At 46.2% G+C, this 27,913-nt stretch overlaps 2 protein-coding genes across 5 annotated transcripts in view; both read left to right on the top strand.

The window, feature by feature from the left end:
* Positions 1 to 1,608: 1,608 nt before the first annotated feature.
* LOC124037184 (transcriptional repressor CTCF-like) lies at positions 1,609 to 17,899 on the top strand. Of its 4 annotated transcripts, XR_006839140.1 has the most exons (13): positions 1,611 to 1,803; positions 3,028 to 3,118; positions 3,321 to 3,821; positions 3,959 to 4,313; positions 4,416 to 4,586; positions 4,681 to 4,935; positions 5,032 to 5,181; positions 8,914 to 9,074; positions 14,735 to 14,917; positions 15,018 to 15,165; positions 15,276 to 15,524; positions 15,960 to 17,351; positions 17,397 to 17,899. XR_006839140.1 is itself a non-coding variant. In XM_046351863.1 (12 exons), the coding sequence occupies exons 2-12, from the start codon at positions 3,095 to 3,097 to the stop codon at positions 16,169 to 16,171; spliced, it is 2,394 nt and encodes a 797-aa protein (XP_046207819.1). In that variant the 5' UTR covers positions 1,609 to 1,803; positions 3,028 to 3,094; the 3' UTR covers positions 16,172 to 17,899. The 4 variants fall into 4 exon arrangements, 3 of the variants coding, with proteins under 3 accessions (XP_046207819.1, XP_046207813.1, XP_046207824.1); XM_046351863.1 differs by having other exon boundaries at positions 1,609 to 1,803; positions 15,276 to 15,509; positions 15,960 to 17,899; XM_046351857.1 differs by having other exon boundaries at positions 15,960 to 17,899.
* Positions 17,900 to 18,059: 160 nt separating this feature from the next.
* LOC124037207 (capping protein, Arp2/3 and myosin-I linker protein 3-like) overlaps positions 18,060 to 27,913 on the top strand; it is a 78,292-nt gene continuing 68,438 nt past the window's right edge. Inside the window, exons 1-3 of the mRNA XM_046351878.1 lie at positions 18,060 to 18,206; positions 18,466 to 18,560; positions 19,094 to 19,144. Of these exons, the coding sequence (XP_046207834.1) occupies positions 18,170 to 18,206; positions 18,466 to 18,560; positions 19,094 to 19,144 (183 nt within the window). The 5' untranslated portion in view covers positions 18,060 to 18,169. The remainder of the gene's footprint in view (positions 18,207 to 18,465; positions 18,561 to 19,093; positions 19,145 to 27,913) is intronic.

Raw genomic sequence — 27,913 nt, forward strand, 5'->3', positions numbered from 1 at the left:
CATTAAGACAAAGGGTGGCTACTTTGAAGAACCTCAAATATAAAATATATTTTTATTTGTTTAACACTTTTTTGGGTTACTACATGGTTCCATGTGTTATTTCATAGTTTTAATGTCTTCACTATTATTCTACAATATAGAAAATAGTCAAATAAAGAAAAACCCTTGAATGAGTAGGTGTGTCCAAACCTTTGACTGGTTTTGTATATACTTCATTATTTTCATGCACCGTTTTCTGAATTGTTAAAAATCTGAGTTATACCAATCAAATAATTTCCCCAGAGGTGGTGAAGGGGGCCATCCTCCTGCGGGAGCCCCCTCACTTAAATGCACTTTTGATCTGCTGTATTTGTAATGAAGCTGGTTTTCTGATGGTCTGTGTGGAGAATGTCAGCGTGTGGAAGGAGTAATGAAGTAAATCATGGGGGTGGAAGGGATTTGGTTGTTCCTCAGGAGATGATGGTGGTGCAGTTCCACACTCTAGGACCACAGTCTGATGAGGAGCTTATTGCCATGCCGGCCAGGAAGAAGTCGTCTGGAAAAACATTTATTACAGTGCCATCATTCCATACTATCATTCTATGATTCATGGGAATATATATTCCACGGGAAGTGTACACATTATGTAGTTGAATTGTAATTCAGTTGGCATTGTTAAAACAATCTAAGTAAATTAATATTTGGTTTGAGTGCTGATACCTCAATAAGTCACCATTCACTTCCTCAGACTTGCCACTAGGTGATATAACTGAAGATGATTTCAGCTGTATGGGTGGTGGAGTTCTTTTTTATTATCATTAATATTGAAAACTTAAAACTGTGATGGACTTGCCTTTTTGGAGCAGAAAATTTCTCACTGAAACAGACAACCAAACTGCTTGTACTGGCCACCTGCTGGCCATATAGAGTGGAATCAGGGTGTGATGAGAACGGGCATTCACTGTACATTATTACGTTTTCAGATTGATCTGTTTTATTATATAGCACTTCAAAATAACAATGGACTTCAGTGGATTCTTCAATGTATAAGTGGCTCAAGTTTACAGTGGAACGAGGTTTAATTAGACTTGAGATGAAATACTGTAAGAATGAATAGATACAGTGCTAATAGAAACAAAGTATATGTATTTACCTTTGACTGCAGCTTTAAAATATATATATTTGTTATATTGTCTGGCAAATATCATGTCTGGCATCAAATGTGATACAAACTATATATTGTAACCTTGGTGTTTGGCACGGGGTAAACATACTTAAATGATTGTTCAAACTGATGGAAAAATCTGGATATTATTGATGACAAAATTGAATGGCTCAATGAAATGTATAGGTTTTTAATAATTTTGGTACAACTACACATTTGGAGTATTTATTATAGGCCTGTTGGATAAATATAGAATACAGCCTGTGATAACCGCTTTTAACTGCCTGTGAAGATCATAAAACAGACATTGACATTCGTATGAAGTTAAAAATGAAATCAGATTTATGACAAATAACCTCATAAATGATATATTCATTACGGTGTACTGTATTTCAAAAGTAGCGCCCCACATGGCCAATCCCCATAATTCAATGTTTAGAACGGTTTACACCCACACTCTCGCCACCGCCCCCCTTCAATGCACAGGCGCACTAACTTTCACAAGGCCGCCATTTTGTGCGGAGCCCACTCTGCAAAAGCGTGAGAGGATTAAAACCGCAGGAGAAGAAGGGCGCAATTCTCAACCATCTCGATCTGATTGAAAAATATACTCTGGGCTTTCTGTCGAATTCAGCGAGGAATTAAACGACGAAGAGCAGGTAAAGTAACAGTACTTTTCAGGAAAGGGGGCAGTTTTGCAGGATCTTTAATCGGCCTCTAGGTGTCACGATGGGGCTCCCGGTCCAGGCGGTAGACGGGGGTGTTTGTCTCCCTCTATCGTTATCGAACATTCAGCAAAAAAAAAACATTATAACCCAGAAGTTCAACGAAATGTCTCATTAACGAGTATTTTTAGAGCTATATTAGTTTGCACTTTGGCATGGCTCGATCATTAAATACTTCAACGTGTTGGTTTAGTGTTTAGGCCAGGCGTCCATTTTATTTTTCTTCTTTGTGCCAAGATAGAAACTCGCGGCTGCATATGAAGTCAGCGAGCGACAAATTGTAGCTCAGTACACGGAATTTACTAAATCTCACAAGCATAATCTAACTAGTTAGACTCCTATCTACACAACATTAGTTTTGTTAGCTAGTAAAGCCATCAATCGAAATTAGCTATAATTTACAAGATCGGTTTACTGTCAATATTGCCCCACCTTGATAACGGCCTTCGCAAAAGCTAACGTTAGTAACCCCTTCCGTTGATCAAACGTTAAATAACTTTCTAATTAGCTAGTTAACGTTCACTGTTTTTATATTACACCACATTAACTATAACTTCTAGCGTTCGCTGACAAGCGTTTTAAAATGGTAAGGTCCTAGATGCAAAGACTTCACAATTTAGCAGACGCTATTTCTCTAGCAATATAAAAGTTAGCTGGCTTGGCTTGTTGCGCAGACCGAATTCAAACAAGGAAGATTCATAACGTAAATGTCTCCGGCAGTCATTAATGCGAGCGTTTCCACTAGTACGACGTATTCCTCCGGCCTCAAATTAATGCCACTTATCTAAAAATAAAAAATCTAAATGCCTCTGCTGCAGTTCGTCTTCCATCCAGTGTCCGCTGTCTGATTCAAAGCCTACATTGAGCTACAACGGCACTAACGTAAGCGGACTAGAATGGACAAAAACAGGGTAGAGCTCCCTCTACAACCCGGCTGGTAGCGGTACAAAAACATGACTACCTATGTGACTTCATGTCCACTATCAAAACGCTGGCCATGTTCACTGTGAATGAATGTCACATCATACTTGTAGGTTGTTTTTGATAATACCAGGTCAGCCACATTTGCTAGACTGGCTTAACTAGCTACGGATGTGTCTGCATTCAATACATGCAGTAGGTTTATGTAGACGTTCAACTTGTTTGTCTTCCCCACAGGTTGAGTGTCAGGTAACAGTCAGGAGTGTTGAGTGAGAAATTGAGCAAGCCAAGCAGATCTAGAAAGATGAAGTATTCCTTTCTAGAGCAGGTAACAATTTAGAAAGCTGGGGAAGTTGCATTATGTTTGAGATCTTGCCTGAACTGAACACAGTATGCCATTTTCAGTCTGTTAGGCCTTTCTAGATTGATCATATGTCCTGGTACACTTTCAACATTTATTAATAAATGGTTATGCGTTAAGATTACATTTTTAGATTGTGTGCTGATTGGTTTTGGGGCGACTCTCTCAGTTATTACCGATGGACGGAGGACCAACGGATGTTGTGGTTGAGGCCAAGGACTTCACCTATGAGGGGGAGGAGGTGGTGGCAGACCTGCTCCAGCAAGCAGCAGAAGGGGTGATGGACCAGCAGCCAGAGGGAGTTGCTGGTCTGGATACCCAGCAGCTGGTGGAGGGAGTCAATGTGGAGATGATGGTAATGGACTCCCTGGACCCGGCCCTGCTGCAGTTGAAGACTGAGGTGATGGACGCCCCTGTGGCTACAGCCCACGAGGCCACGGTCACCACGGTGGATGAGACCCAGATCATCACTCTGCAGGTTGTCAACATGGATGAGCAGCAGCTGGGAGGCCTCGGGGAGCTACAGCTGGTCCAGGTCCCTGTCTCTGCTGTCCCTGTCACCCAGGCTACTGTAGAGGCGCTACAGGGTACCTTCGTGGACACCACGGCCATGCCCAAAGACGGGAACCCTGTTATCTGCCACACCCTGCCCCTGCCAGAGGGATTCCAGGTAAGAGATGCTGCACTTCATGACTAAATATTACATTAATTCAGAACTAATAGGAGCATATTTCACTATGGGTGTACACAGGTGCCTATCTAAATGTACTAGTCGCAGAGAAATTAAAAACACTACTGCTTCTTCAGGTGGTGAAGGTGGGTGCGAATGGTGAGGTTGAAACAGTGGAGCAGGATGAGCTCCAGCACCAAGAGGCACAGCAGGTCCAGCCTGAGGAGGAGGAGGAGGAGCTGCACTGTGAGCCCCAGCCTGAAGAACCACAATGGGCCAAGGACCCCGACTACCAGCCCCCAGCCAAGAAGACCATCAAGAAGGCAAAAAAGAGCACGCTGCGCTACAACACAGAGGGGGATAAAGACAACATGGACGTGTCTGTGTATGATTTTGAGGAGGAGCAGCAGGAAGGGATGCTCTCGGAGGTCAACGCAGAGAAGGTGGTGGGCAACATGAAACCCCCCAAACCCACCAAAATTAAGAAAAAGGGTAAGATTACCCCTTCTTTCTGTGTCCTTTGTTTATGAGGTATTTTGTAACTCAAGTTGTGGTGCTAAATGCCTCTGCAAGTGCTGACTTTGTATGCTCCAGGTGTGAAGAAAACATTCCAGTGTGAGCTGTGTAGCTACACCTGTCCCCGCCGCTCCAACTTGGACCGACACATGAAAAGCCACACAGATGAGAGGCCCCACAAGTGCCATCTGTGTGGAAGGGCCTTCAGGACTGTTACCCTGCTAAGGAACCACCTCAACACACACACAGGTATGGTGACATCATAGGCACATTGACAGACAATTCTATATTCCTGTCCATATTACCATGTTAGATACTATTATAACTCTATTTCTGTTTACAGGTACCAGACCACACAAGTGTCAAGATTGTGACATGGCCTTCGTGACCAGTGGAGAGTTGGTCCGACATCGTCGCTACAAGCACACTCATGAGAAACCCTTCAAGTGCTCCATGTGTGACTATGCCAGTGTAGAGGTGAGCAAGCTAAAGCGGCACATCCGTTCCCACACTGGGGAGCGTCCTTTCCAGTGCAGTCTGTGCAGCTACGCCAGCAGAGACACCTACAAGCTGAAGAGACACATGAGGACACACTCTGGTGAGGCACAGCTGCAGGGATACTGTGTAAACACAATTAGTGACTGGCCTGATTTGTTGAACTTGTGCACTCATGTTTTCCTGCTTTGTTTTCCAGGAGAGAAGCCGTATGAGTGCTATATTTGCCACGCCCGTTTCACCCAGAGTGGAACCATGAAGATGCACATCCTGCAGAAGCACACAGAGAACGTGGCTAAGTTCCACTGCCCCCACTGTGACACAGTCATCGCCCGAAAGAGTGACCTGGGTTAGATAGCTAGTCATTGACTTTTGGCCTGATTATCCCAATATGCTGACAGCATAATTTGGAAATCTCCACCGTAAACTTAATTGTGACTAAGGCTGTTGCGGTGACCGTATTGGCGGTCACGAGTCATGAAGGCAGTAAACTTCCACATGACCTTTTAGTCACGGTAATTAGGCTTCTCCTAGCTCTGCTGCTGATGGTCATTAGTAGCCTACCGAACTTGCTAACTGCCTGGTACTCAGCACTCTATTGCCCCTCTAATTACTCTGACATCAATGCAAATGTATTGGGAAATTTAATCAAACACTTCAGGAGCTCGTGTTGCGCAACATTTCTATAGGCTATGCAATTGCGCAACAAAACAGAGTGATGGCCTCTACAAAAAAGAGGAGGATCCCATCAGCTTTCTATAGGCTAGGCCTAACTATATTTATTTCTCAACTTTCCTAATATTCAGCACATTGCTTATATTTACAACAAGAGTATAGCCTACCTGGCTGGCATGAAAATGAACCATGGGGAAAGCATCCTCTATTTGCTATTTAAATGCACAGATGACATGTATTTTTTTCATGCTGCACCTGTTTTGTTTCAGGTGCATGATAATGGTCCATTCTAAATCGAAACAAATTTCACACGTATGTTATTTAGTGTATGGAAAGTTAAGATTAAATCAAGAATAGTCTGATGGGTGACCGTATTAGCCGATTACGTGTGAATTATTCTTGTTTTTTGGTGCTAGTGGTTGTATTAATTTGGGATCTATTCTATCCCGCAGCTGTCCCAGACTACGTTTGGAATATTTATTTGTCGCACAGAATAGAATAGCTTAACCTTTGTACTATGGAGGATTTGGAGGATGATGGAGGCAACAGGTGAAAAGAACCTCAGATCTCCAAAGTCCCTTCCACCAGGTGGCTGATGAGATATGTTTGCACGACTGCCATATTGCATCTCCATCCCAAAGCCCTTGCTTGGAAGTGTACTTTGCCAGACTGCCAAGAACCTTGCCCTCATCCAGGCCAATGTGGCAAGAAACAGTAGTGATGACACCATAGGCCTTGTTGATCTCTGCACCAGATAGGATGCTCTTGCCAGCATACTTGGGGTCTAACATCTACACTGCGGCGTGTATGGGCTTCAGGCAGAGGTCTTCACGCTTTTTAAAGTTTTTCAGAACTGCAGTTTCCTCTGCTTGGAGCAACAGTGAAGAGGGCAGGGCAGTACATTTCTTCTCTTACATCTGCAAACAGAGTCTGAACATCAGACAGGATGGCATTGTCTCAATCTGTGCAATGGCTACTGCTATAGGTTTCAGGCTGCTTACCACTCTCTCCCAAAATAAATCATCCAGGAGGATCCTCTTGATGGGGCTGTCCATATGGGCAGACTGTGATATGGCCATTTCTTGGAGAGACTCCTTCCTTTCCAGGAGAATATCAAATATGATGCCAACACCACCCCAACGGGTGTTGCTGGGCAGCTTCAATGTGGTGCTTTTATTCTTTTCACTTTGCTTAGTGAGGTAGATTGCTGCTATAACTTGATGACGCTTTACATAGCTAATCATTTCCTTGGCTCTCTGTGGAGTGTATCCATTGTTTTCAGTGCCATGGTGTCCTGGAGAAGTAGATTCCAAGCATGAGCAGCACAGCCAATGGGTGTGATGTGAGGGTAGGACTCCTCCACTTTAGACCAAGCAGCCTTCATGTTCGCAGTATTGTCTGTCACCATTGCAAATATCTTCTGTGGTCCAAGGTCATTGATGACTGCCTTTAGCTCATCGGTAATGTAGTGTCTGTTGTCCCTTGTGTATGTGCTCTTGTAGAATACTGGTTGAGGGGTGGAGATTATGTAGTTAATTATTCCTTGCCCACGAACATTCGACCACCTATCAGAGATGATTGCAATACAGGCTGCTTTCTCTATGATTTGCTTGACCTTCCCTTGAACTCTGCATCCAGTAAATGAGTAGATAAAGCATGTCTGGTTGGAGGAGTGTATGCTGGCGAATAACATTCAGAAATCTCTTCCAATACAAATTTCCTGTGAGCATCAGAGGTGAACCAGTTGCATACACAGCTCGAACAAGACATTCATCAGCATTTCTCTGACTACTTTCCTCCATTGGGTCAAAAAAAAACATGAGTACCATGAGCTGTTGATATCGATAAGGTGTCTGATTCATCATTTTTACCTCAAATAGAAGTATAGGGACTTTTGTCAGAGGTTGCTTGTTGTAAGCGCTGAGGGAACTTTATGCACTTGACCAGATGATTCTGCATCTTTGTTGCATTCTTCAGATAGGATTTGGCACAGTATTTGCAAATGGACACAGCTTTTCCTTGTACGTTAGCTGCAGTGAAATGTCTCCACGCATTAGATAGTGCCTGTGGCATATTCCTATAAAGATTAGGGGGAAAAATTGTACAAAAAATTCCATGTACAGATAAGTGGTTAAACAGTTAGATTAAACAACTCCTTTGTAAGATGAATATTTCAAATTAAACATGTATGGAAACGGGTGAATTAACATTCCTCAGTTAGCAGGCTCAAGGAAGCTAAAACCCACATGGTAGCAAAAACTAACTAGCAGAAATTAACAAGTTAGAAATTATTTAAATACAATTTGCTGTAGGATACTATTTACTAGTTAACAAAAATCCTCTATGTCCTAAAAAATATATTCACCCCACCCAGTATTGCAATCAAAACTTACCAGAAATCATGTAGTCCTTGGCTCAGACAGTGTAGTAGTGTGGGTTCAATAGCATCTCATTAGTATGCAATATCTTGAGAATCAGCTGTACATTGATGAAGATTGCACTTGAACATACCTGTGATGGAAGAATGCACTGTGCATGCAGAGGGTTGCAATTCCATTGTATTGTGGATAGTTTAACCAAAATATGCAACAGGACCTAGAATTGCCTTATGTGTATCCCACAAAAAAGGTTCACAGTTATAAGCTAACTTTTTTGATGAATTTAAGCAAACATTTCAAGTGTCCTACAAAGTTTCCAACCCATTGCAACCCTACAATTAAATAATGCCACAGAATGTTAAGCAAATCTCGTCTGCTAAATGAACTCGTGTAGCCCCCAGCCATTTGGTATAGCCAGACCAGTACCTAACATAAGGATTCTGTTCTTCTGAAATAGACTACATTTTCTTCATATCATGTTTCTTCAGACCTGTCTAAAATAAATGATGGATTTATTGTGACGGTGTAGGCTATATTACATGGATTTATTGTGACGGTGTAGGCTATATTACATGGATTTATTGTGACGGTGTAGGCTATATTACATGGATTTATTGTGACGGTGTAGGCTATATTACATGCATTTATTGTGACGGTGTAGGCTATATTACATGGATTTATTGTGACGGTGTAGGCTATATTACATGGATTTATTGTGACGATGTAGGCTATATTACATGGATTTATTGTGACGGTGTAGGCTATATTACATGGATTCATTGGACTTTTTAAAATGTAAATGTTCCAATTGTCTGCATCATTGGCTTGTAGGCTGTGTGTGGAAGCCAGGAGATGCTAAATGTGTTTGTTAATTAACGGTAAATTACAGGGAGACCGACAGTTATTCGCTTGACATTCACCGGCTGACAATTTCGTGACCGACACAGCGATAATTGTGACTGAACTTGTTTATATTGATGACATTTTTCTCAATAAGCTTTTTTTTGCCCCCTTCTCCTCCCCTTCAGGCGTCCACCTGCGAAAACAGCACTCATTCATTGAGCAGGGCAGGAAATGTCGTTACTGTGATGCTGTGTTCCACGAGCGCTACGCACTCATCCAGCACCAGAAGTCCCACAAGAATGAGAAACGCTTCAAGTGTGACCAGTGTGATTACTGCTGCAGACAGGTGAGGTCCTGCTGTCTCTAACCTGGGATGATAGAGAATCTAGGCTGGAGTAAATATTAGGGGTATGAACGATTAAACCAGGGGTCGGAACCGGTTCAGGGAACAGAACTTGAAAACTGGAATGGAAGTGCTCAATACTTTTCCTGTACAGAACCATTATTTTAAACTCATTAGAACCGGTTAAAAACCTTTTGCTTTGCGGACATGTTTTTCCAGTCCCACAAAAAAATGCTACAAAGCACCTATGCAAAACTCTGCATTCAATCAGAATCTTCTTCCAGTGTCTGCCTGCCATCTGAAAATATTTGCCTGTGTGTGCGCATGTAGGCTTCCTTTCCCTCCCCCCGCAGACGCTGTAGCCTAGCCTATTGACGTTAAAACCGTGATTCAAATGATTGTGACATGTTTAATTGGAGAAGAATGGATTCACCTTTTTAATGCTAGCTTAGGATACTATAGTTATCACATTTCTCAACTACTTTTTAATATTCTGCTGCCGCACTGCAAAAACAAGCTTGTTAGCTAGCTTCTCTGGTCCAACGTTAAGCCAACTCTGAAGTTCAGACATGAAAAGTTCCTCCGTTTAAGCCACCCCTCCGTTGGTATAATTCTCCGGGCCTAATTCAGATAATGTCATCACCAGATGCCCAGCGCTTTAAGCCAAGCTGCCTCCACCCTTTATCCCCACCTGTAAAATTGGTTGCAAGCCTCATGCCTTGTCTTTCCATCACGCATGTAAACAACTCACTGAACTATAGCTTGCCTGCTCCAAAGCAAGCTGCTCTATCCGCACTGCATGATTGGTGAAGAAATGTCATGTTGAGCTAAATGTACAAATATATGATTTCAGAGGTTTAAAAAGGAACAGAAAGAAATGATAAACGGTACTTTTTTGTTCTAACCAGTTTTACTGGTCAGAACAGTGAAACAAAAAAAAACTGTGGTTCTGTTTTAGAACGAAACGATTGGAAAATAGTTTTGCACCCAACCCCTGGTTTAAACTTCTTGTTTAAAAAAAATAATAAAGAAATGTAATTGTTAATATTAAGAAAACAACTAAATTAAAATCACAGTGCCGTTATCACAAAACTACCACTAACAGGTCCTGATCATCATAAAGTTGAAAAAATGAACACAAAGGTCTGCCTAACCCGGTTTGTTACAGCATTGTAATGCATGTAGTGCCTCCCAAGTGGCGCAGCAGTCTAAGGGGTTATGGGGTTATTTTATTTTTATTAACCCCTACCCCCACCCCCTTTTCAGAGGACAAATATCTTTAGTTTTTTTACAGCTTTTTTGCATACATGGTACTTTTATTTAAAGCAGTCACATAACAGTAATACATTACCAAACATAAGCTCTTTAATCACCACTCTCAGCTCGTCCCTTCTTTCACTATAGACCACCCTAGTTTGGTTTCCATGTGCCATATATATTTAAATTGTACTATGATGTTTCACAACATTTTGGAACCTATTCTATTCATATATTATCCACAGATTGTGGGCTAAAGATGAAAACCTTTCCTACGGGTATTATTATATTGTTTATTGACTGACTACAGCTATCCAAATCACCCAAAACTGTTATTTGTAAGGTTAATTTTAAGTGCATGTTGTGATTTAAAAAATAATAAAAATAAAATAAACATTTTGCCATTCCTGAACCTGTGACCAGAAACGAGCTACATAGGGGCAATCCAGAATAAATGAACTATTGATTCTGTCTCTTCGCGACAAAATCTACAGAGCTGTGATTGTTGTATGCTCCATATACAGCTCTGAAAAAACATGAAGAGACCACTGCAAAATGATCCTTTTCTTTGGTTGTACTATTTATAGGTATGTGTTTGGGTAAAATGAGAATAACATTTTTATTCTATAAACTACTGACATTTCTCCCAAATTCCTATTAAAAATATTGTCATGTAGAGCATTTATTTGCAGAAATGACAACTGTCAAAATAACAAAGATGCAGTGTTGTCAGACCTCAAACAATAATTGTTTTATGAAGGTCATACCAAGGACCATTTAGCTATTGATTTAGAATTTTAAGACCTCTTGAAGTATTTTGTGTGTATATGTATGTGTGTATATGTGTATATATATATATATATATATATATATATGATAAACAATTATTTTGGGCATCACTGCTATTAGTTTGAATAATAGATTCACTACATGGAACAACAGATGGGAACAAAACATCAAAGGGAAGTTTGTTCCGAAGTGTCTCTCCTATATCTGAGAGGTTTTTAAAGCCATGTATTTAACCCCTTACTTTTGGCTCTAAACGGTCTCCATATTTACTTCCATTAATTATTTTCAACTGGTACCCGGGACCTTCAAACTTGTCTCCTAGAGCAAAACAACTGACATGTTCGTGAAAAACTCACCTTTCCACAGAGGGGTCATATTAGTGTGTAACCCAAACTGTTCGGACAGTTATGCCTGTAGCCAAGTTGGCAAATCGGCTGTACAGACTTTAGACGAGTCCCAAGACGCTTGTGGGGGTCATAGAGCAAGAGAACATCATCATATTCGTGAGTTATCTTTCCATAGAGGGGTCATAATAATGATGATGGCGATGATAATAAGAGCAAACCTGAGAACACCATTGTGTTTGTGAGAGTCATCTTTTAATAGAATGATCATAATAGATTCTAGGCCAAACCGTTTGGACGATACATACAATTATGTGAGGAGACCGATTTTCGGGATGTCTCGTGGTCTGACCTGACCGCTCTAGCTCTGCCACCTTTCACCGCAGATGGGATGTCTCATGGTCTGACCGCTCTAGCTCGTCTCATGGTCTGACCGCTCTAGCTCTGCCACCTTTCACTGCAGATGGGTTGTCTCGTGGTCTGACCGCTCTAGCTCTGCCACCTTTCACTGCAGATGGGTTGTCTCGTGGTCTGACCGCTCTAGCTCTGCCACCTTTCACTGCAGATGGGTTGTCTCATGGTCTGACCGCTCTAGCTCTGCCACCTTTCACTGCAGATGGGATGTCTCATGGTCTGACCGCTCTAGCTCGTCTCGTGGTCTGACCGCTCTAGCTCGTCTCGTGGTCTGACCGCTCTAGCTCTGCCACCTTTCACTGCAGATGGGATGTCTCATGGTCTGACCGCTCTAGCTCGTCTCGTGGTCTGACCGCTCTAGCTCGTCTCATGGTCTGACCGCTCTAGCTCGTCTCGTGGTCTGACCGCTCTAGCTCTGCCACCTTTCACTGCAGATGGGATGTCTCATGGTCTGACCGCTCTAGCTCGTCTCGTGGTCTGACCGCTCTAGCTCGTCTCATGGTCTGACCGCTCTAGCTCGTCTCGTGGTCTGACCGCTCTAGCTCTGCCACCTTTCACTGCAGATGGGATGTCTCATGGTCTGACCGCTCTAGCTCGTCTCGTGGTCTGACCGCTCTAGCTCGTCTCGTGGTCTGACCGCTCTAGCTCGTTTCGTGGTCTGACCGCTCTAGCTCTGCCACCTTTCACCGCAGATGCGGAAAGGCGATATCGGCAAATGCGGGGGGTTGAGACGCAACTTTAAACAGATGGATTTTGACTGAGATTTTTATTCATTTACGTTAATTAGATTTCCGCGGGGGGCGCCAATTGAAGGCTAACGGTTAAGCTAGGAATATTTTTTGCGCTGATACGCTGATGTCGTTGTGTGAATTTAGATCGGACTCTAAACCCTTACCTTCCTGCCAATGACCATGATTGGGTATTCAGTGACAAAGGAGCACTGAATTCATAGCCCAGCATCCTACATTCACTAGAGATGTGACAAATGGATGTTTTATTTTTTCATGTTTAAACTGCCTTTTTTTTTAAATCATTTTTTCATTAAAACAATAAGAAAATGTAATAACATTCCATGTGAAATCCTATTGTGCTGTATGACCACTAGGGGCAGTGAAGTTCTACCGCAGTCGTAAAGTAGGCTAAGGCATCTGGAATCTGCTTTGTGGCTGCCTGAAAAGCCAGGAGAGATTTTGTCCTGACGACCGCTGTTAATTCACATTGACTCGTGTTCCTTCCATTTGTTATGTGCATTAGCTACTCTAGCCAAGTGATTATACTTCTTCTCCCTGCATTCTCTTTTCCCTGCATTAGGCCTACCTATCTCTCTCACAGTTATGATCTGATCGCTCCCTCTACACACACACACACACACACGTGTTGCGTGCCCAAGCTCACATTAAGCCTACGGAAATGACTGCCTACAAAAACATATCTAACTGACGGGATACACTAACAAAGCTGTAGACCAGCAACATTCCTTGCCAAATCATGACATTTTTTTCACAATTTCAAAATGGACTGATTGATTTAAAGTAGAGAAATGCGTGTTCCAACCCTGAACTACAGTTCTGGAATAATATATGTGTTTTGTCTATTTTAGGCTTCTTTTTTTGCGAACTGCTATAGTGTTCTGTTTCGATTAGGTTATAACCCCCCCTAAACACTGGCAGGTTCTGGACTGAAATATGCAACAAAAACATATTCATTAGTCTCTGGGCCTACTTTGTTTCATGTTTAACAAAAGCCTGCCCACTAAGTTTAAGCTCACATATCAAACACAGGGCAAAAGAAAGCAACATGCCAAATGAGGGTATATATTGGTAAAAAGGGGGAAGAATTTTGGCTTTCTAATGCTGTGAATTGGGCTTTGACTAAACCAGTATCGTGATAATTGTTCCATGTCAATCGTGAAAACACGAAGCAGATAACTCTTTGGTCCTTTATAAACATGCTTTATGTAAAATAGTGTGCTATAGCTTGGAAAATGAATAAAATGTGACTGGATGACAACATAATGATTGTCCTGTACCTAGCTGTTAAACAGAAACAAACGAAACAGGTAGAGGCTAACCTGAATTTGTCAGATTTTTTAAAACTCTCGTTTTGCTCTTAGTTTATAAATGGTTTCATAATGAATACACCCCTGGCTGAGAGAGGGTGTGTGCGATGGTGTGATCAAAATGCACCATAGGTGTAGCCTGCTTGTAAACTGTTGACAATAGACCCATAACTGATCTAAATGGTTGGATAATCAGGCCTAGGCTTTATGGTACTCCGTGTATATAGCTCCATTCTTAATAATAGGCGTGCAGTAGGATATTCAGCAGTAGGATGCTTTGATCAGTTGATTGGCTGTTGTAGGCTACTGTAGAACAAACTTTCCTCTAGTGTGGATGCTCACTAACAGTTTTTAAAGTCATGTGTAATTTATAGTTATCATCCTTTAACGGATGTCCCTTAACACTTAAAGTGGTAAATGCTGCCCTCTAGCGGATAATATGACTGGTATGAATACAGTAGTGGTTCTCAACCAGGGATTGATTTGATAGAAATCACGACTGCAACATTGATCACCTAGTAAAAAGGGATTCAATATTCCCTGCTATTTTGTTTTAATGATCATTTTGGAGGGGGAAGGTTAAAAACAGACAGTCAAGTTTCAAGCGCTCTGGAAGGGCCAGGTGAAAATATATATTTTCCTCGGGAGGACCATCTATTTTAATTGCATTGCAATTACCTCCAGGTGTCCCTCAATATTAAAATGTTCACTCATGGATATTGGACAATCAGCATAGTTTTGAGATGGAGTTGGTAAAGGTTTTCTGTCCGTGTTTTTCTTGCTGTCCTTGCATTGACTAGGAGCGCCACATGCTGATGCACAGGCGCACCCACACAGGAGAGAAGCCTTACGCCTGTAGCCAGTGTGAGAAGACCTTCCGTCAGAAGCAGCTCCTGGACATGCATTTCCGGCGTTACCATGACCCCAACTTTGTGCCCACCGCCTTTGTGTGCACCAAGTGTGGCAAGGCCTTTACCCGCAGGGTATGGACACTTACTCAAACACACATTTATTGAGTGGAAGAATACATCCATTGTTTTTGGTATAGCCCTTCATTTGATCCTTTTGTTAAACTCTCCTCAGAACACAATGGCCAGACATGCAGAGAACTGTAACGGGGATCCTAGTGAAGGAGAGAACGGATCCCCACCCAAGAGAGGACGAGGCGGGAGGAAGAGGAAGATGCGCTCAAGGAAGGATGAAGACGATGATGATGACGATGACGACAGTGGTGAGAGGCCCTTTCTAATACTGAAACATATCTAATTGTAATGTCCTATAAACTATTGCTCTTTGGATGTAATGAGATCAGTGTTAGACTCTTTAACTTCCCACCTCCAGAGGACAATGCTGATCCTGAGCTGGATGACATTGATGAAGAGGATGAGGAGGCTGAGGCAGCACTGCTGGAGGAAGAGGAGGAGGAGGAGGAGATGATGGAGTTGGAGCAGGCTCCACCCACCAAACCTATTCCTGCCCCTGTAGAGCCACCTGTCAAGAGGAAACGCGGCAGACCTCCCAAGAACATCCCCAAACCCTCCCCTCCCGCCAAAGCCAGCAAGGCTGCCCCCAAAGGCAAGGCTGCTTCAGGTGAGTTAAATCTCCCTGATCCAATATCATGCAATGTTTAAATCAAGGATGGCAACTTTGATGGGGGTAGAGGCCACAAAAAATCTGAACTCTGCGATTCTCAAGTTTCCCATGTGTATCAAGAATAGGCCACCCCCCAAAGGACATCCAGTCAACATGACACAGCTGTGGGAAAGCAGTCCACATGGGCCAGTATCTCTTTGGAACGCTTTCAACACTTTGTAGAGTCCATGCCATGATGAATTAAGGCTGTTCCGAGGGCAAAAGTGGCTGCACTTAGTATTTTTTAAACATTTTGGGTAAATTGATCTGCAGGCCTACAAAAAGGGGACGGGCTGCCAGTTGCCCATCCCTGGTCTAAATCTATGCCCAGTTTATGCTTTACTGAGCATTTTAATGGCAAGTTATAATACCGGGTGTTATCTGTCTCCTCAGCTGCAGCCGTCATCCAGGTGGAGGATGAGAATACCGGCGCCATAGAGAACATCATAGTGAAGAAGGAGCAAGAGGCTGAACAGGCTGCCCCAGAGGTGGTGGTGGAGCAACCAGAGGAGGCAGGGGTGGAGACGGTGGAGCTGCCTGTAGCAGACGCTGCCCCCAACGGAGACCTCACCCCTGAGATGATCCTCAGCATGATGGACCGGTGATCTAGCCCACACAGACTGCTCAAAGACGTCCCCTTGTCTCAACCTTTCCCTTCAACAAGTCTACTCTCTTCATACGATCTGCCATCTTACAAACCACTCCGCTTTACACTTTTGGTTTTTGTCTTAAACAAATCGGTGTGTTTTCTTATCACTCTCAAAACCACTTCCTTCCATGCATTCACTGTAACAGTTTAAGTTCTAGCTGCTTGGTCTGTAGAAATGTAGATATTTTTTTGTGGGAGGAATGTTGTAGAAACGTGTAATAATGGATCCCTTCATGGAGGGATCGTAGCTGAGGTTTGACATTGGGACTTTCTATAGTGGTCTTATTTTTTTCCTCTAACTAATAAACTATTTTCTTAACCTGTTTGTGAGCTTGACATGGCAACAGTGCCAGTAATTTCAGCCTTGTTATCTAGGACCTCTGCGGTAGACTAAAACTATTACTTTCACTGTCAAAGGAAGTCCTTCCATTTTTTAACACTTTATTCACTGCATATTACATTTTACTTACTGTTATACTTGTCACAGATTATGGAGTTTGTAGAGGCTTACATTAACTACTATAATCGGGGACAGTGACATGCATTAAGACTGCAGTTATGTTGTACAAACGGTCATCTCGGCTGGTTTTGCTTGTAAATACTTTTTTTGTTTTATTACAAACATATTTTAATCTTTTTCTAGTGATCTAAAAAACTTTAATGCTGGGAGAAAGGAACTGTTAACCATAGTTGTTTGGAACACAGGCAGTATGTGGATTTCTAATCTCTAAAGTGGGAGGCTTTGCCCACTCTGTAAATCATGTTGGGGATATGATCTTTCAGGTTTTGAGCTTTTTAGCCTGAATATCTAGTGTTCTTTTTGGAGGTACAGAGGTTAGCAGCTTTACTCACTCTTAACCTACCTAACATCTCGACCGCATGGACTAATGTTAGAGGTTTTGAAAGATGACCATGTACGTCTTGTTTTGCTTTTCAAGATAAGGTAGAGCGATTGTGATGTAAATTGCGCCCATGTTCTGGAAAGCTTTAATCAAGTTCTGTGTGAAACTGTAAAGGGGGGAGGTGTCCAATTGAACTAGCTTCAGGTCTATACTGTAAAGGGGGGAGATGTCCAATTGAACTAGCTTCAGGTCTATACTGTAAAGGGGGGAGGTGTCCAATTGAACTAGCTTCAGGTCTATACTGTAAAGGGGGGAGGTGTCCAATTGAACTATCTTCAGGTCTTAACTGTACTAGCTTCAGGTCTTAACTGTAAAGGAAAGATGATGATTAAGGCTTTGGGAATCTTGTGAAGCAGAATGTTTCTCCCAGTTAATTTCTCAAACCATTTTGTTCTAATGGTGCAGTTGTGTTGTGGGATGTATACAGATGCGGACAGAGGGCCTCGTGGAATTCTGATTAGGAGGTTCAAAAAGGGGAGGAGACAACTATAAGGGAAATATATTTTGTATAAAGGTTGTTAGTCATTTCAGAGAACAATGCCCTTTCTTTCAGACCATTTGACGCTGATACAACATGAAGCTTCCTTCTATATGTAATTGCATTTAAATAGCTTTTGTCAAGCTCTTAAAAATTCTAGGTTGATGCATTTTTGTACCTGGCTGTACTGTGTGAATTTTACAATGAACTGAAAACCAACATAAATACATGTATTGTTGGGTTGAGAGGGCATGTTGGTATGCGGAATGTATTACTGTACAGCTAATAAAGATATTGGCCTACTCCTGTTTTTTCCTTTGTATTTTTTGTTGAAGTGCGTTTGATGTTACTATGTTATTGCAGAAGATCATGTAAGGATCTTTAGCAAAGGTGATACTGAAAGGGTTGTCATTTCCTGTCTCAGGGCTCCTAGCTTGCTATGGTTTCACTCTGAGTGTGGTAGACAGCAGCAGGATGTGTGTGTGTGTACCTCCCAGACCTTCCTGAGCTGCCTCTGCTGCTGCTACTCCCACGCTCTCTCTTACCCCTACTGACAAGAGCTGGGCCCAACATCATGGCTGGCAATACTGACATCTCTTACAGCCTGCAAGGTATGGAGCTCCACTGTTTTTCCTGCCACTTATCTTTCTCAATGTATTCCTGTTTGTATGCTCATTTAAGATTGAGATGGCCTCTATTTTTTTCTCCTGTCCCCCCGCCCACCCCCCCCAAATATATATTTGTGTTACGGCGGTGCTTGTGTCCTCTTGCCAAAGATCTGTCTGAATGCCGGGATGAGTCTGAAATATTTGATTTATTGTATGAATGGCTCGCTGTCCCTGTTATTCTTCTCTATTCTCTCCTGAGAAGAGTACATCACTCAGCTGCTGAAGCCCCAGAAGATTTGTCTCATGCGGCAGGTGCAGCTAAACCAACCCAAGGGGAAGGCTGAGAGCAGGGTTCTGGTGAGTAGGGACCTCGTGGTCCCTGGGTCCAACAAATCACTGTGGTGGGTGGTTTTTAACCTGTTCTGGTTAAGAAAACCCTGCTTCTTGGCATGGGCTGGGGCTTGTTTGGCGCTATTGGCATTTGTTTATGTTGACCACAGAGGGTTAAACTGTATTAGCTGTGTATGTTTAAATGTGCAAAAGAGCAGCAGCCGATTATCTGGAATCTGGTGTGTTTGCATATTGGGCTGGAACAAAATGCTACCGGAGGGTCTCCAGGAGGAAGGTTCACCCCTAGAGAAATAAGGTGTATCTGTTCGTAATGTGGCTGAAGTTACCAGGTTCCACCTGCAAGTGGAGCTATTAAGCTGACAGCTGACAGTCTACACTGCAATGTGAATGGGGGAGAATTTGAATAAACCTCCAATACAGTTAGCAACATACAATGTAGTCCATTCTCACACACACACACTCTCTCACACACATGCAGACAGTCATTGATCTTGTAGTGGTTACTGACATGTTTGTTTTTGTTTACACTTTGAAACCAGGTGATGACTCTCTGGAGAGCTTATGTTGTCCACAGTAAGCAACCTGCCAGGGTAAGTGTTTGTGTGTTTACTCAGGTTTACTCTGAACACAGTTGCTCCAACTGTAAATCAACTACATTGTTAACACCATTGCTTGAGTCTGGTTATGGTCAGTCTGAAATGAGCTTACAGAAGAATGAGGAAATGATTGTAAAAATAGACTTTGGTAACTGGAATTCAGGTATGTATTTCCCTTTAGAAGAAATACCCAGCCAGTGCCAGCTGAGTCCCAGCACACACCTGAAATAACAGTGAAGACCTGCAGGTCAAGTTAGTATTATTAGTAGTATTAACTTACCGAGCAGAGGAAGGGAGCATGAAACGCTAGATAGAGAGTGAGACTGGAGGAAGGGAGCATGAAACGCTAGATAGAGAGGGAGACTGGAGGAAGGGAGCATGAAACGCTAGATAGAGAGTGAGACTGGAGGAAAGGAGCATGAAACGCTAGATAGAGAGGGAGACTGGAGGAAGGGAGCATGAAACGCTAGATAGAGAGGGAGAGTGGAGGAAGGGAGCATGACACGCTAGATAGAGAGGGAGAGTGGAGGAAGGGAATATGGCACGCTAGAGAGAGTGGAGGAAGTCAGCATGACACGCTAGATAGAGAGGGAGAGTGGAGGAAGGGAGCATGAAACGCTAAATAGAGAGGGAGAGTGGAGGAAGGGAGCATGAAACGCTAGATAGAGAGGAGATTGGAGGAAGGGAGCATGAAACGCTAGATAGAGAGGGAGAGTGGAGGAAGGGAGCATGAAACGCTAGATAGAGGGAGAGTGGAGGAAGGGAATATGGCACGCTAGATAGAGAGGGAGACTGGAGGAAGGGAGCATGGCACGCTAGATAGAGAGGGAGACTGGAGGAAGGCAGCATGGCAAGCTAGATGGAGACTGGAGGAAGGGAGCATGGCACGCTAGATGGAGAGTGGAGGAAGGGAGCATGGCACGCTAGATGGAGAGGGGAGGAAGTGAGCATGGCACGCTAGATGGAGAGGGAGAGTGGAGGAAGGGAGCATGGCACGCTTGGGAGAGTGGAGGAAGGGAGCATGGCACGCTTGGGAGAGAGGGAGAGTGGAGGAAGGGAGCATGACACGCTAGACAGAGAGGGAGAGTGGAGGAAGGGAGCATGGCACGCTAGATGGAGAGTGTAGGAAGGGAGCATGGCACGCTAGATGGAGAGTGGAGGAAGGGAGCTTGGCACGCTAGATAGAGGGAGAGCGGAGGAAGGGAGCATGGCACGCTAGATGGAGAGTGGAGGAAGGGAGCATGGCACGCTAGAAAGAAAGACTGGAGGAAGGGAGCATGGCACGCTAAATGGAGAGTGGAGGAAGGGAGCATAGCACACTAGTTAGAGAGGGAGAGTGCAGGAAGGGAGCATGGCACGCTAGATAGAGGTAGACTGGAGGAAGGGAGTATGGCACGCTAGATGGAGAGTGGAGGAAGGGAGCATGAGATGCTAGATGGAGAGTGAGACTGGAGGAAGGGAGCATGGCACACTAGATAGAGAGGGAGAGCGGAGGAAGGGAGCATGGCATACTAGAAAGAGAGGTAGACTGGAGGAAGGGAGTATGGCACGCTAGATGGAGCGTGGAGGACGGGAGCATGGCACGCTAGAAAGAGAGGGAGACTGGAGGAAGGGAGTATGGCACGCTAGATGGAGAGTGGAGGAAGGGAGCATGTCACGCTAGATGGAGAGAGACTGGAGGAAGGGAGCATGGCACGCTAGATGGAGAGGGAGAGTGGAGGAAGGGAGCATGGCACGCTAGAAAGAGAGGGAGCCTGGAGGAAGGGAGTATGGCACGCTAGATGGAGAGTGGAGGAAGGGAGCATGGCACGCTAGATAGAGAGGTAGACTGGAGGAAGGGAGTATGGCACGCTAGATGGAGAGTGGAGGAAGGGAGCATGGCACGCTAGATGGAGAGTGGAGGAAGGGAGCATGGCACGCTAAATTGAGAGTGGAGGAAGGGAGCATAGCACACTAGTTAGAGAGGGAGAGTGGAGGAAGGGAGCATGGCACGCTAGATGGAGAGGAAGGGAGCATGGCACGCTAGATGGAGAGGAAGAGTGGACGAAGGGAACATGGCACGGTAGATAGAGAGGGAGAGTGGAGGAAGGGAGCATGGCACGCTAGATAGAGAGGGAGACTGGAGGAAGGGAGCATGGCACGCTAGATAGAGAGGGAGACTGGAGGAAGGGAGCATGGCACACTAGATAGAGAGGGAGACTGGAGGAAGGGAGCATGGCACGCTAGATAGAAAGGGAGACTGGAGGAAGGGAGCATGAAATGCTAGATAGAGAGGGAGACTGGAGGAAGGGAGCATGAAATGCTAGATAGAGAGGAAGGGAGTATGGCATGCTAGGGAGAGGAGGAAGGGCGCATGACACGCTAGATGGAGAGGGAGACTGGAAGAAGGGAGCATGGCACGCTAGATAGAGAGGAAGGGAGTATGGCACGCTAGATAGAGGGAGACTGGAGGAAGGGAATATGGCACGCTAGAGAGAGTGGAGGAAGGGAGCATGACACGCTAGATAGAGAGGGAGAGTGGAGGAAGGGAGCATGAAACGCTAGATAGAGAGTGAGACTGGAGGAAGGGAGCATGAAATGCTAGATAGAGAGGGAGACTGGAGGAAGGGAATATGGCACGCTAGAGAGAGTGGAGGAAGGGAGCATGACACGCTAGATAGAGAGGGAGAGTGGAGGAAGGGAGCATGAAATGCTAGATAGAGAGGGAGAGTGGAGGAAGGGACCATGAAACGCTAGATAGAGAGGGAGATTGGAGGAAGGGAATATGGCACGCTAGAGAGAGTGGAGGAAGGGAGCATGGCACGCTAGATGGAGAGTGGAGGAAGGGAGCATGGCACGCTAGATGGAGAGTGGAGGAAGGGAGCATGGCACGCTAGATGGAGAGTGGAGGAAGGGAGCATGGCACGCTAAATTGAGAGTGGAGGAAGGGAGCATAGCACACTAGTTAGAGAGGGAGAGTGGAGGAAGGGAGCATGGCACGCTAGATGGAGAGGAAGGGAGTATGGCACGCTAGATAGAGAGGGAGACTGGAGGAAGGGAATATGGCACGCTAGAGAGAGTGGAGGAAGGGAGCATGACACGCTAGATAGAGAGGGAGAGTGGAGGAAGGGAGCATGAAACGCTAGATAGAGAGTGAGACTGGAGGAAGGGAGCATGAAATGCTAGATAGAGAGGGAGACTGGAGGAAGGGAATATGGCACGCTAGAGAGAGTGGAGGAAGGGAGCATGACACGCTAGATAGAGAGGGAGAGTGGAGGAAGGGAGCATGAAATGCTAGATAGAGAGGGAGAGTGGAGGAAGGGACCATGAAACGCTAGATAGAGAGGGAGATTGGAGGAAGGGAATATGGCACGCTAGAGAGAGTGGAGGAAGGGAGCATGAAACGCTAGATAGAGAGGGAGACTGGAGGAAGGGAGCATGGCACGCTAGATGGAGAGTAAGACTGGAGGAAGGGAGCATGAAATGCTAGATAGAGAGGGAGAGTGGAGGAAGGGAATATGGCACGCTAGAGAGAGTGGAGGAAGGGAGCATGACTCGCTAGATAGAGGGAGAGTGGAGGAAGGGAGCATGAAACGCTAGATAGAGAGGGAGAGTGGAGGAAGGGAGCATGACACGCTAGATAGAGTGGAGGAAGGGAATATGGCACGCTAGAGAGAGTGGAGGAAGGGAGCATGAAATGCTAGATAGAGAGGGAGACTGGAGGAAGGGAGCATGGCACGCTAGATAGAGAGTGAGACTGGAGGAAGGGATCATGACACGCTAGATAGAGAGGTAGACTGGAGGAAGGGAGTATGGCACGCTAGATGGAGAGTGGAGGAAGGGAGCATGGCACGCTAGATGGAGAGTGGAGGAAGGGAGCATGGCACGCTAAATTGAGAGTGGAGGAAGGGAGCATAGCACACTAGTTAGAGAGGGAGAGTGGAGGAAGGGAGCATGGCACGCTAGATGGAGAGTGGAGGAGGGAGCATGACAGATGAAGAGTGGAGGAAGGGAGCATGGCACGCTAGATGGAGAGAGACTGGAGGAAGGGAGCATGGCACGCTAGATAGAGAGGGAGAGTGGAGGAAGACTGGAGGGAGCATGGCATGCTAGATGGAGCGTGGAGGAAGGGAGCATGGCACGCTAGATGGAGAGGAAGAGTGGACGAAGGGAACATGGCACGGTAGATAGAGAGGGAGAGTGGAGGAAGGGAGCATGGCACGCTAGATAGAGAGGGAGACTGGAGGAAGGGAGTATGGCATGCTAGGGAGAGTGGAGGAAGGGCACATGACACGCTAGATGGAGAAGGAGACTGGAAGAAGGGAGCATGGCACGCTAGATAGAGAGGGAGACTGGAGGAAGGGAGCATGAAACGCTAGATAGAGAGGGAGACTGGAGGAAGGGAGCATGAAACGCTAGATAGAGAGTGAGACTGGAGGAAAGGAGCATGAAACGCTAGATAGAGAGGGAGAGTGGAGGAAGGGAATATGGCACGCTAGAGAGAGTGGAGGAAGGGAGCATGACACGCTAGATGGAGAGGGAGACTGGAGGAAGGGAGCATGGCACGCTAGATAGAGAGTGAGACTGGAGGAAGGGAGCATGGCACGCTAGATAGAGTGAGACTGGAGGAAGGGAGCATGAAACGCTAGATAGAGAGGGAGAGTGGAGGAAGGGAGCATGACACGCTAGATAGAGAGGGAGAGTGGAGGAAGGGAGAATGACACGCTAGATAGAGGGAGAGTGGAGGAAGGGAATATGGCACGCTAGATAGAGAGGGAGACTGGAGGAAGATAGTATGGCACGCTAGATAGAGAGGGAGAGTGGAGGAAGGGAGCATGAAACGCTAGATAGAGAGGGAGAGTGGAGGAAGGGAGCATGAAACGCTAGATAGAGAGGGAGACTGGAGGAAGGGAGCATGAAATGCTAGATAGAGAGGGAGAGTGGAGGAAGGGAATATGGCACGCTAGAGAGAGTGGAGGAAGGGAGCATGACACGCTAGATAGAGAGGGAGACTGAAGGAAGGGAGCATGGCACGCTAGATAGAGAGGGAGACTGGAGGAAGGCAGCATGGCACGCTAGATGGAGAGTGGAGGAAGGGAGCATGGCACGCTAGATGGAGACTGGAGGAAGGGAGCATAGCACGCTAGATGGAGAGGGGAGGAAGTGATCATGGCACGCTAGATGGAGAGGGAGAGTGGAGGAAGGGAGCATGGCACGCTTGGGAGAGTGGAGGAAGGGAGCATGGCACGCTTGGGAGAGAGGGAGAGTGGAGGAAGGGAGCATGGCACGCTAGACAGAGAGGGAGAGTGGAGGAAGGGAGCATGGCACGCTAGATGGAGAGTGTAGGAAGGGAGCATGGCACGCTAGATGGAGAGTGGAGGAAGGGAGCTTGGCACGCTAGATAGAGGTAGACTGGAGGAAGGGAGCATGGCACGCTAAATGGAGAGTGGAGGAAGGGAGCATAGCACACTAGTTAGAGAGGGAGAGTGCAGGAAGGGAGCATGGCACGCTAGATGGAGAGTGGAGGAAGGGAGCATGACATGCTAGATGGAGAGTGAGACTGGAGGAAGGGAGCATGGCACACTAGATAGAGAGGGAGAGCGGAGGAAGGGAGCATGGCACGCTAGAGAGGTAGACTGGAGGAAGGGAGTATGGCACGCTAGATGGAGCGTGGAGGAAGGGAGCATGGCACGCTAGAAAGAGAGGGAGACTGGAGGAAGGGAGCATGGCACGCTAGAGAGGGAGACTGGAGGGAGTATGGCACGCTAGATGGAGAGTGGAGGAAGGGAGCATGTCACGCTAGATGGAGAGTGAGACTGGAGGAAGGGAGCATGGCACGCTAGATGGAGAGTGGAGGAAGGGAGCATGGCACACCAGATAGTGAGGGAGGGTGGAGGAAGGGAGCATGGAACGCTAGATTGAGAGTGGAGGAAGGGAGCATGGCACGCTAGATGGAGAGGAAGGGAGCATGGCACGCTAGATGGAGAGGAAGAGTGGACGAAGGGAACATGGCACGGTAGATAGAGAGAGAGTGGAGGAAGGGAGCATGGCACGCTAGATAGAGAGGGAGACTAGATAGAGAGGGAGGAGGAAGGGAGCATGGCACGCTAGATAGAGAGGGAGACTGGAGGAAGGGAGCATGGCACGCTAGATAGAGAGGAGACTGGAGGAAGGGAGCATGGCACGCTAGATAGAGAGGGAGACTGGAGGAAGGGAGTATGGCATGCTAGGGAGAGTGGAGGAAGGGCGTATGACACGCTAGATGGAGAGGGAGACTGGAAGAAGGGAGCATGGCACGCTAGATAGAGAGGAAGGGAGTATGGCACGCTAGATAGAGAGGGAGAGTAGAGGAAGGGAGCATGAAACGCTAGATAGAGAGTGAGACTGGAGGAAGGGAGCATGAAATGCTAGATAGAGAGGGAGACTGAAGGAAGGGAATATGGCACGCTAGAGAGAGTGGAGGAAGGGAGCATGACACGCTAGATAGAGAGGGAGAGTGGAGGAAGGGAGCATGAAACGCTAGATAGAGAGGGAGAGTGGAGGAAGGGAGTATGGCACGCTAGATGGAGAGTGGAGGAAGGGAGCATGAGATGCTAGATGGAGAGTGAGACTGGAGGAAGGGAGCATGGCACACTAGATAGAGAGGGAGAGCGGAGGAAGGGAGCATGGCATGCTAGAAAGAGAGGTAGACTGGAGGAAGGGAGTATGGCACGCTAGATGGAGCGTGGAGGAAGGGAGCATGGCACGCTAGAAAGAGAGGGAGACTGGAGGAAGGGAGCATGGCACGCTAGAAAGAGAGGGAGACTGGAGGAAGGGAGTATGGCACGCTAGATGGAGAGTGGAGGAAGGGAACATGTCACGCTAGATGGAGAGAGACTGGAGGAAGGGAGCATGGCACGCTAGATGGAGAGTGAGACTGGAGGAAGGGAGCATGGCACGCTAGATGGAGAGGGAGAGTGGAGGAAGGGAGCATGGCACGCTAGAAAGAGAGGGAGCCTGGAGGAAGGGAGTATGGCACGCTAGATGGAGAGTGGAGGAAGGGAGCATGGCACGCTAGATAGAGAGGTAGACTGGAGGAAGGGAGTATGGCACGCTAGATGGAGAGTGGAGGAAGGGAGCATGGCACGCTAGATGGAGAGTGGAGGAAGGGAGCATGGCACGCTAAATTGAGAGTGGAGGAAGGGAGCATAGCACACTAGTTAGAGAGGGAGAGTGGAGGAAGGGAGCATGGCACGCTAGATGGAGAGGAAGGGAGCATGGCACGCTAGATGGAGAGGAAGAGTGGACGAAGGGAACATGGCACGGTAGATAGAGAGGGAGAGTGGAGGAAGGGAGCATGGCACGCTAGATAGAGAGGGAGACTGGAGGAAGGGAGCATGGCACGCTAGATAGAGAGGGAGACTGGAGGAAGGGAGCATGGCACACTAGATAGAGAGGGAGACTGGAGGAAGGGAGCATGGCACGCTAGATAGAAAGGGAGACTGGAGGAAGGGAGCATGAAATGCTAGATAGAGAGGGAGACTGGAGGAAGGGAGCATGAAATGCTAGATAGAGAGGAAGGGAGTATGGCATGCTAGGGAGAGGAGGAAGGGCGCATGACACGCTAGATGGAGAGGGAGACTGGAAGAAGGGAGCATGGCACGCTAGATGGAGAGGAAGGGAGTATGGCACGCTAGATAGAGAGGGAGAGTGGAGGAAGGGAGCATGAAACGCTAGATAGAGAGTGAGACTGGAGGAAGGGAGCATGAAATGCTAGATAGAGAGGGAGACTGGAGGAAGGGAATATGGCACGCTAGAGAGAGTGGAGGAAGGGAGCATGACACGCTAGATAGAGAGGGAGAGTGGAGGAAGGGAGCATGAAATGCTAGATAGAGAGGGAGAGTGGAGGAAGGGACCATGAAACGCTAGATAGAGAGGGAGATTGGAGGAAGGGAGCATGAAATGCTAGATAGAGAAGGAGACTGGAGGAAGGGAATATGGCACGCTAGAGAGAGTGGAGGAAGGGAGCATGACACGCTAGATAGAGAGGGAGAGTGGAGGAAGGGAGCATGAAATGCTAGATAGAGAGGGAGAGTGGAGGAAGGGACCATGAAACGCTAGATAGAGAGGGAGATTGGAGGAAGGGAATATGGCACGCTAGAGAGAGTGGAGGAAGGGAGCATGAAACGCTAGATAGAGAGGGAGACTGGAGGAAGGGAGCATGGCACGCTAGATGGAGAGTAAGACTGGAGGAAGGGAGCATGAAATGCTAGATAGAGAGGGAGAGTGGAGGAAGGGAATATGGCACGCTAGAGAGAGTGGAGGAAGGGAGCATGACTCGCTAGATAGAGAGGGAGAGTGGAGGAAGGGAGCATGAAACGCTAGATAGAGAGGGAGAGTGGAGGAAGAGTGTATGGCACGCTAGATAGAGAGGGAGAGTGGAGGAAGGGAGCATGAAACGCTAGATAGAGAGGGAGACTGGAGGAAGGGAGCATGGCACGCTAGATAGAGAGTGAGACTGGAGGAAGGGAGCATGAAACGCTAGATAGAGATGGAGAGTGGAGGAAGGGAGCATGACACGCTAGATGGAGAGTGGAGGAAGGGAGCATGGCACGCTAGATGGAGAGTGGAGGAAGGGAGCATGGCACGCTAGATGGAGAGTGGAGGAAGGGAGCATGGCAAGCTCGATAGAGGGAGAGTGGAGGAAGGGAGCATGGCACGCTAGATGGAGAGTGGAGGAAGGGAGCTTGGCACGCTAGATAGTGAGGGAGGGTGGAGGAAGGGAGTATGGCACGCTAGATGGAG

This window comes from Oncorhynchus gorbuscha, linkage group LG01 (assembly GCF_021184085.1).
Source record: "Oncorhynchus gorbuscha isolate QuinsamMale2020 ecotype Even-year linkage group LG01, OgorEven_v1.0, whole genome shotgun sequence".
In the NCBI taxonomy this organism is placed as follows: domain Eukaryota; kingdom Metazoa; phylum Chordata; class Actinopteri; order Salmoniformes; family Salmonidae; genus Oncorhynchus; species Oncorhynchus gorbuscha.

What these genes read in the sequence shown, in the direction of transcription:
- LOC124037184 (XM_046351857.1), top strand. Translation starts at nt 3,095, where the DNA reads ATGAAGTATTCCTTTCTAGAGCAG. An exon ending in CCCTGCCAGAGGGATTCCAG is followed by an intron (nt 3,822 to 3,958) that starts GTAAGAGATGCT and finishes CTGCTTCTTCAG; the next exon opens with GTGGTGAAGGTGGGTGCGAA. An exon ending in CACCAAAATTAAGAAAAAGG is followed by an intron (nt 4,314 to 4,415) that starts GTAAGATTACCC and finishes TGTATGCTCCAG; the next exon opens with GTGTGAAGAAAACATTCCAG.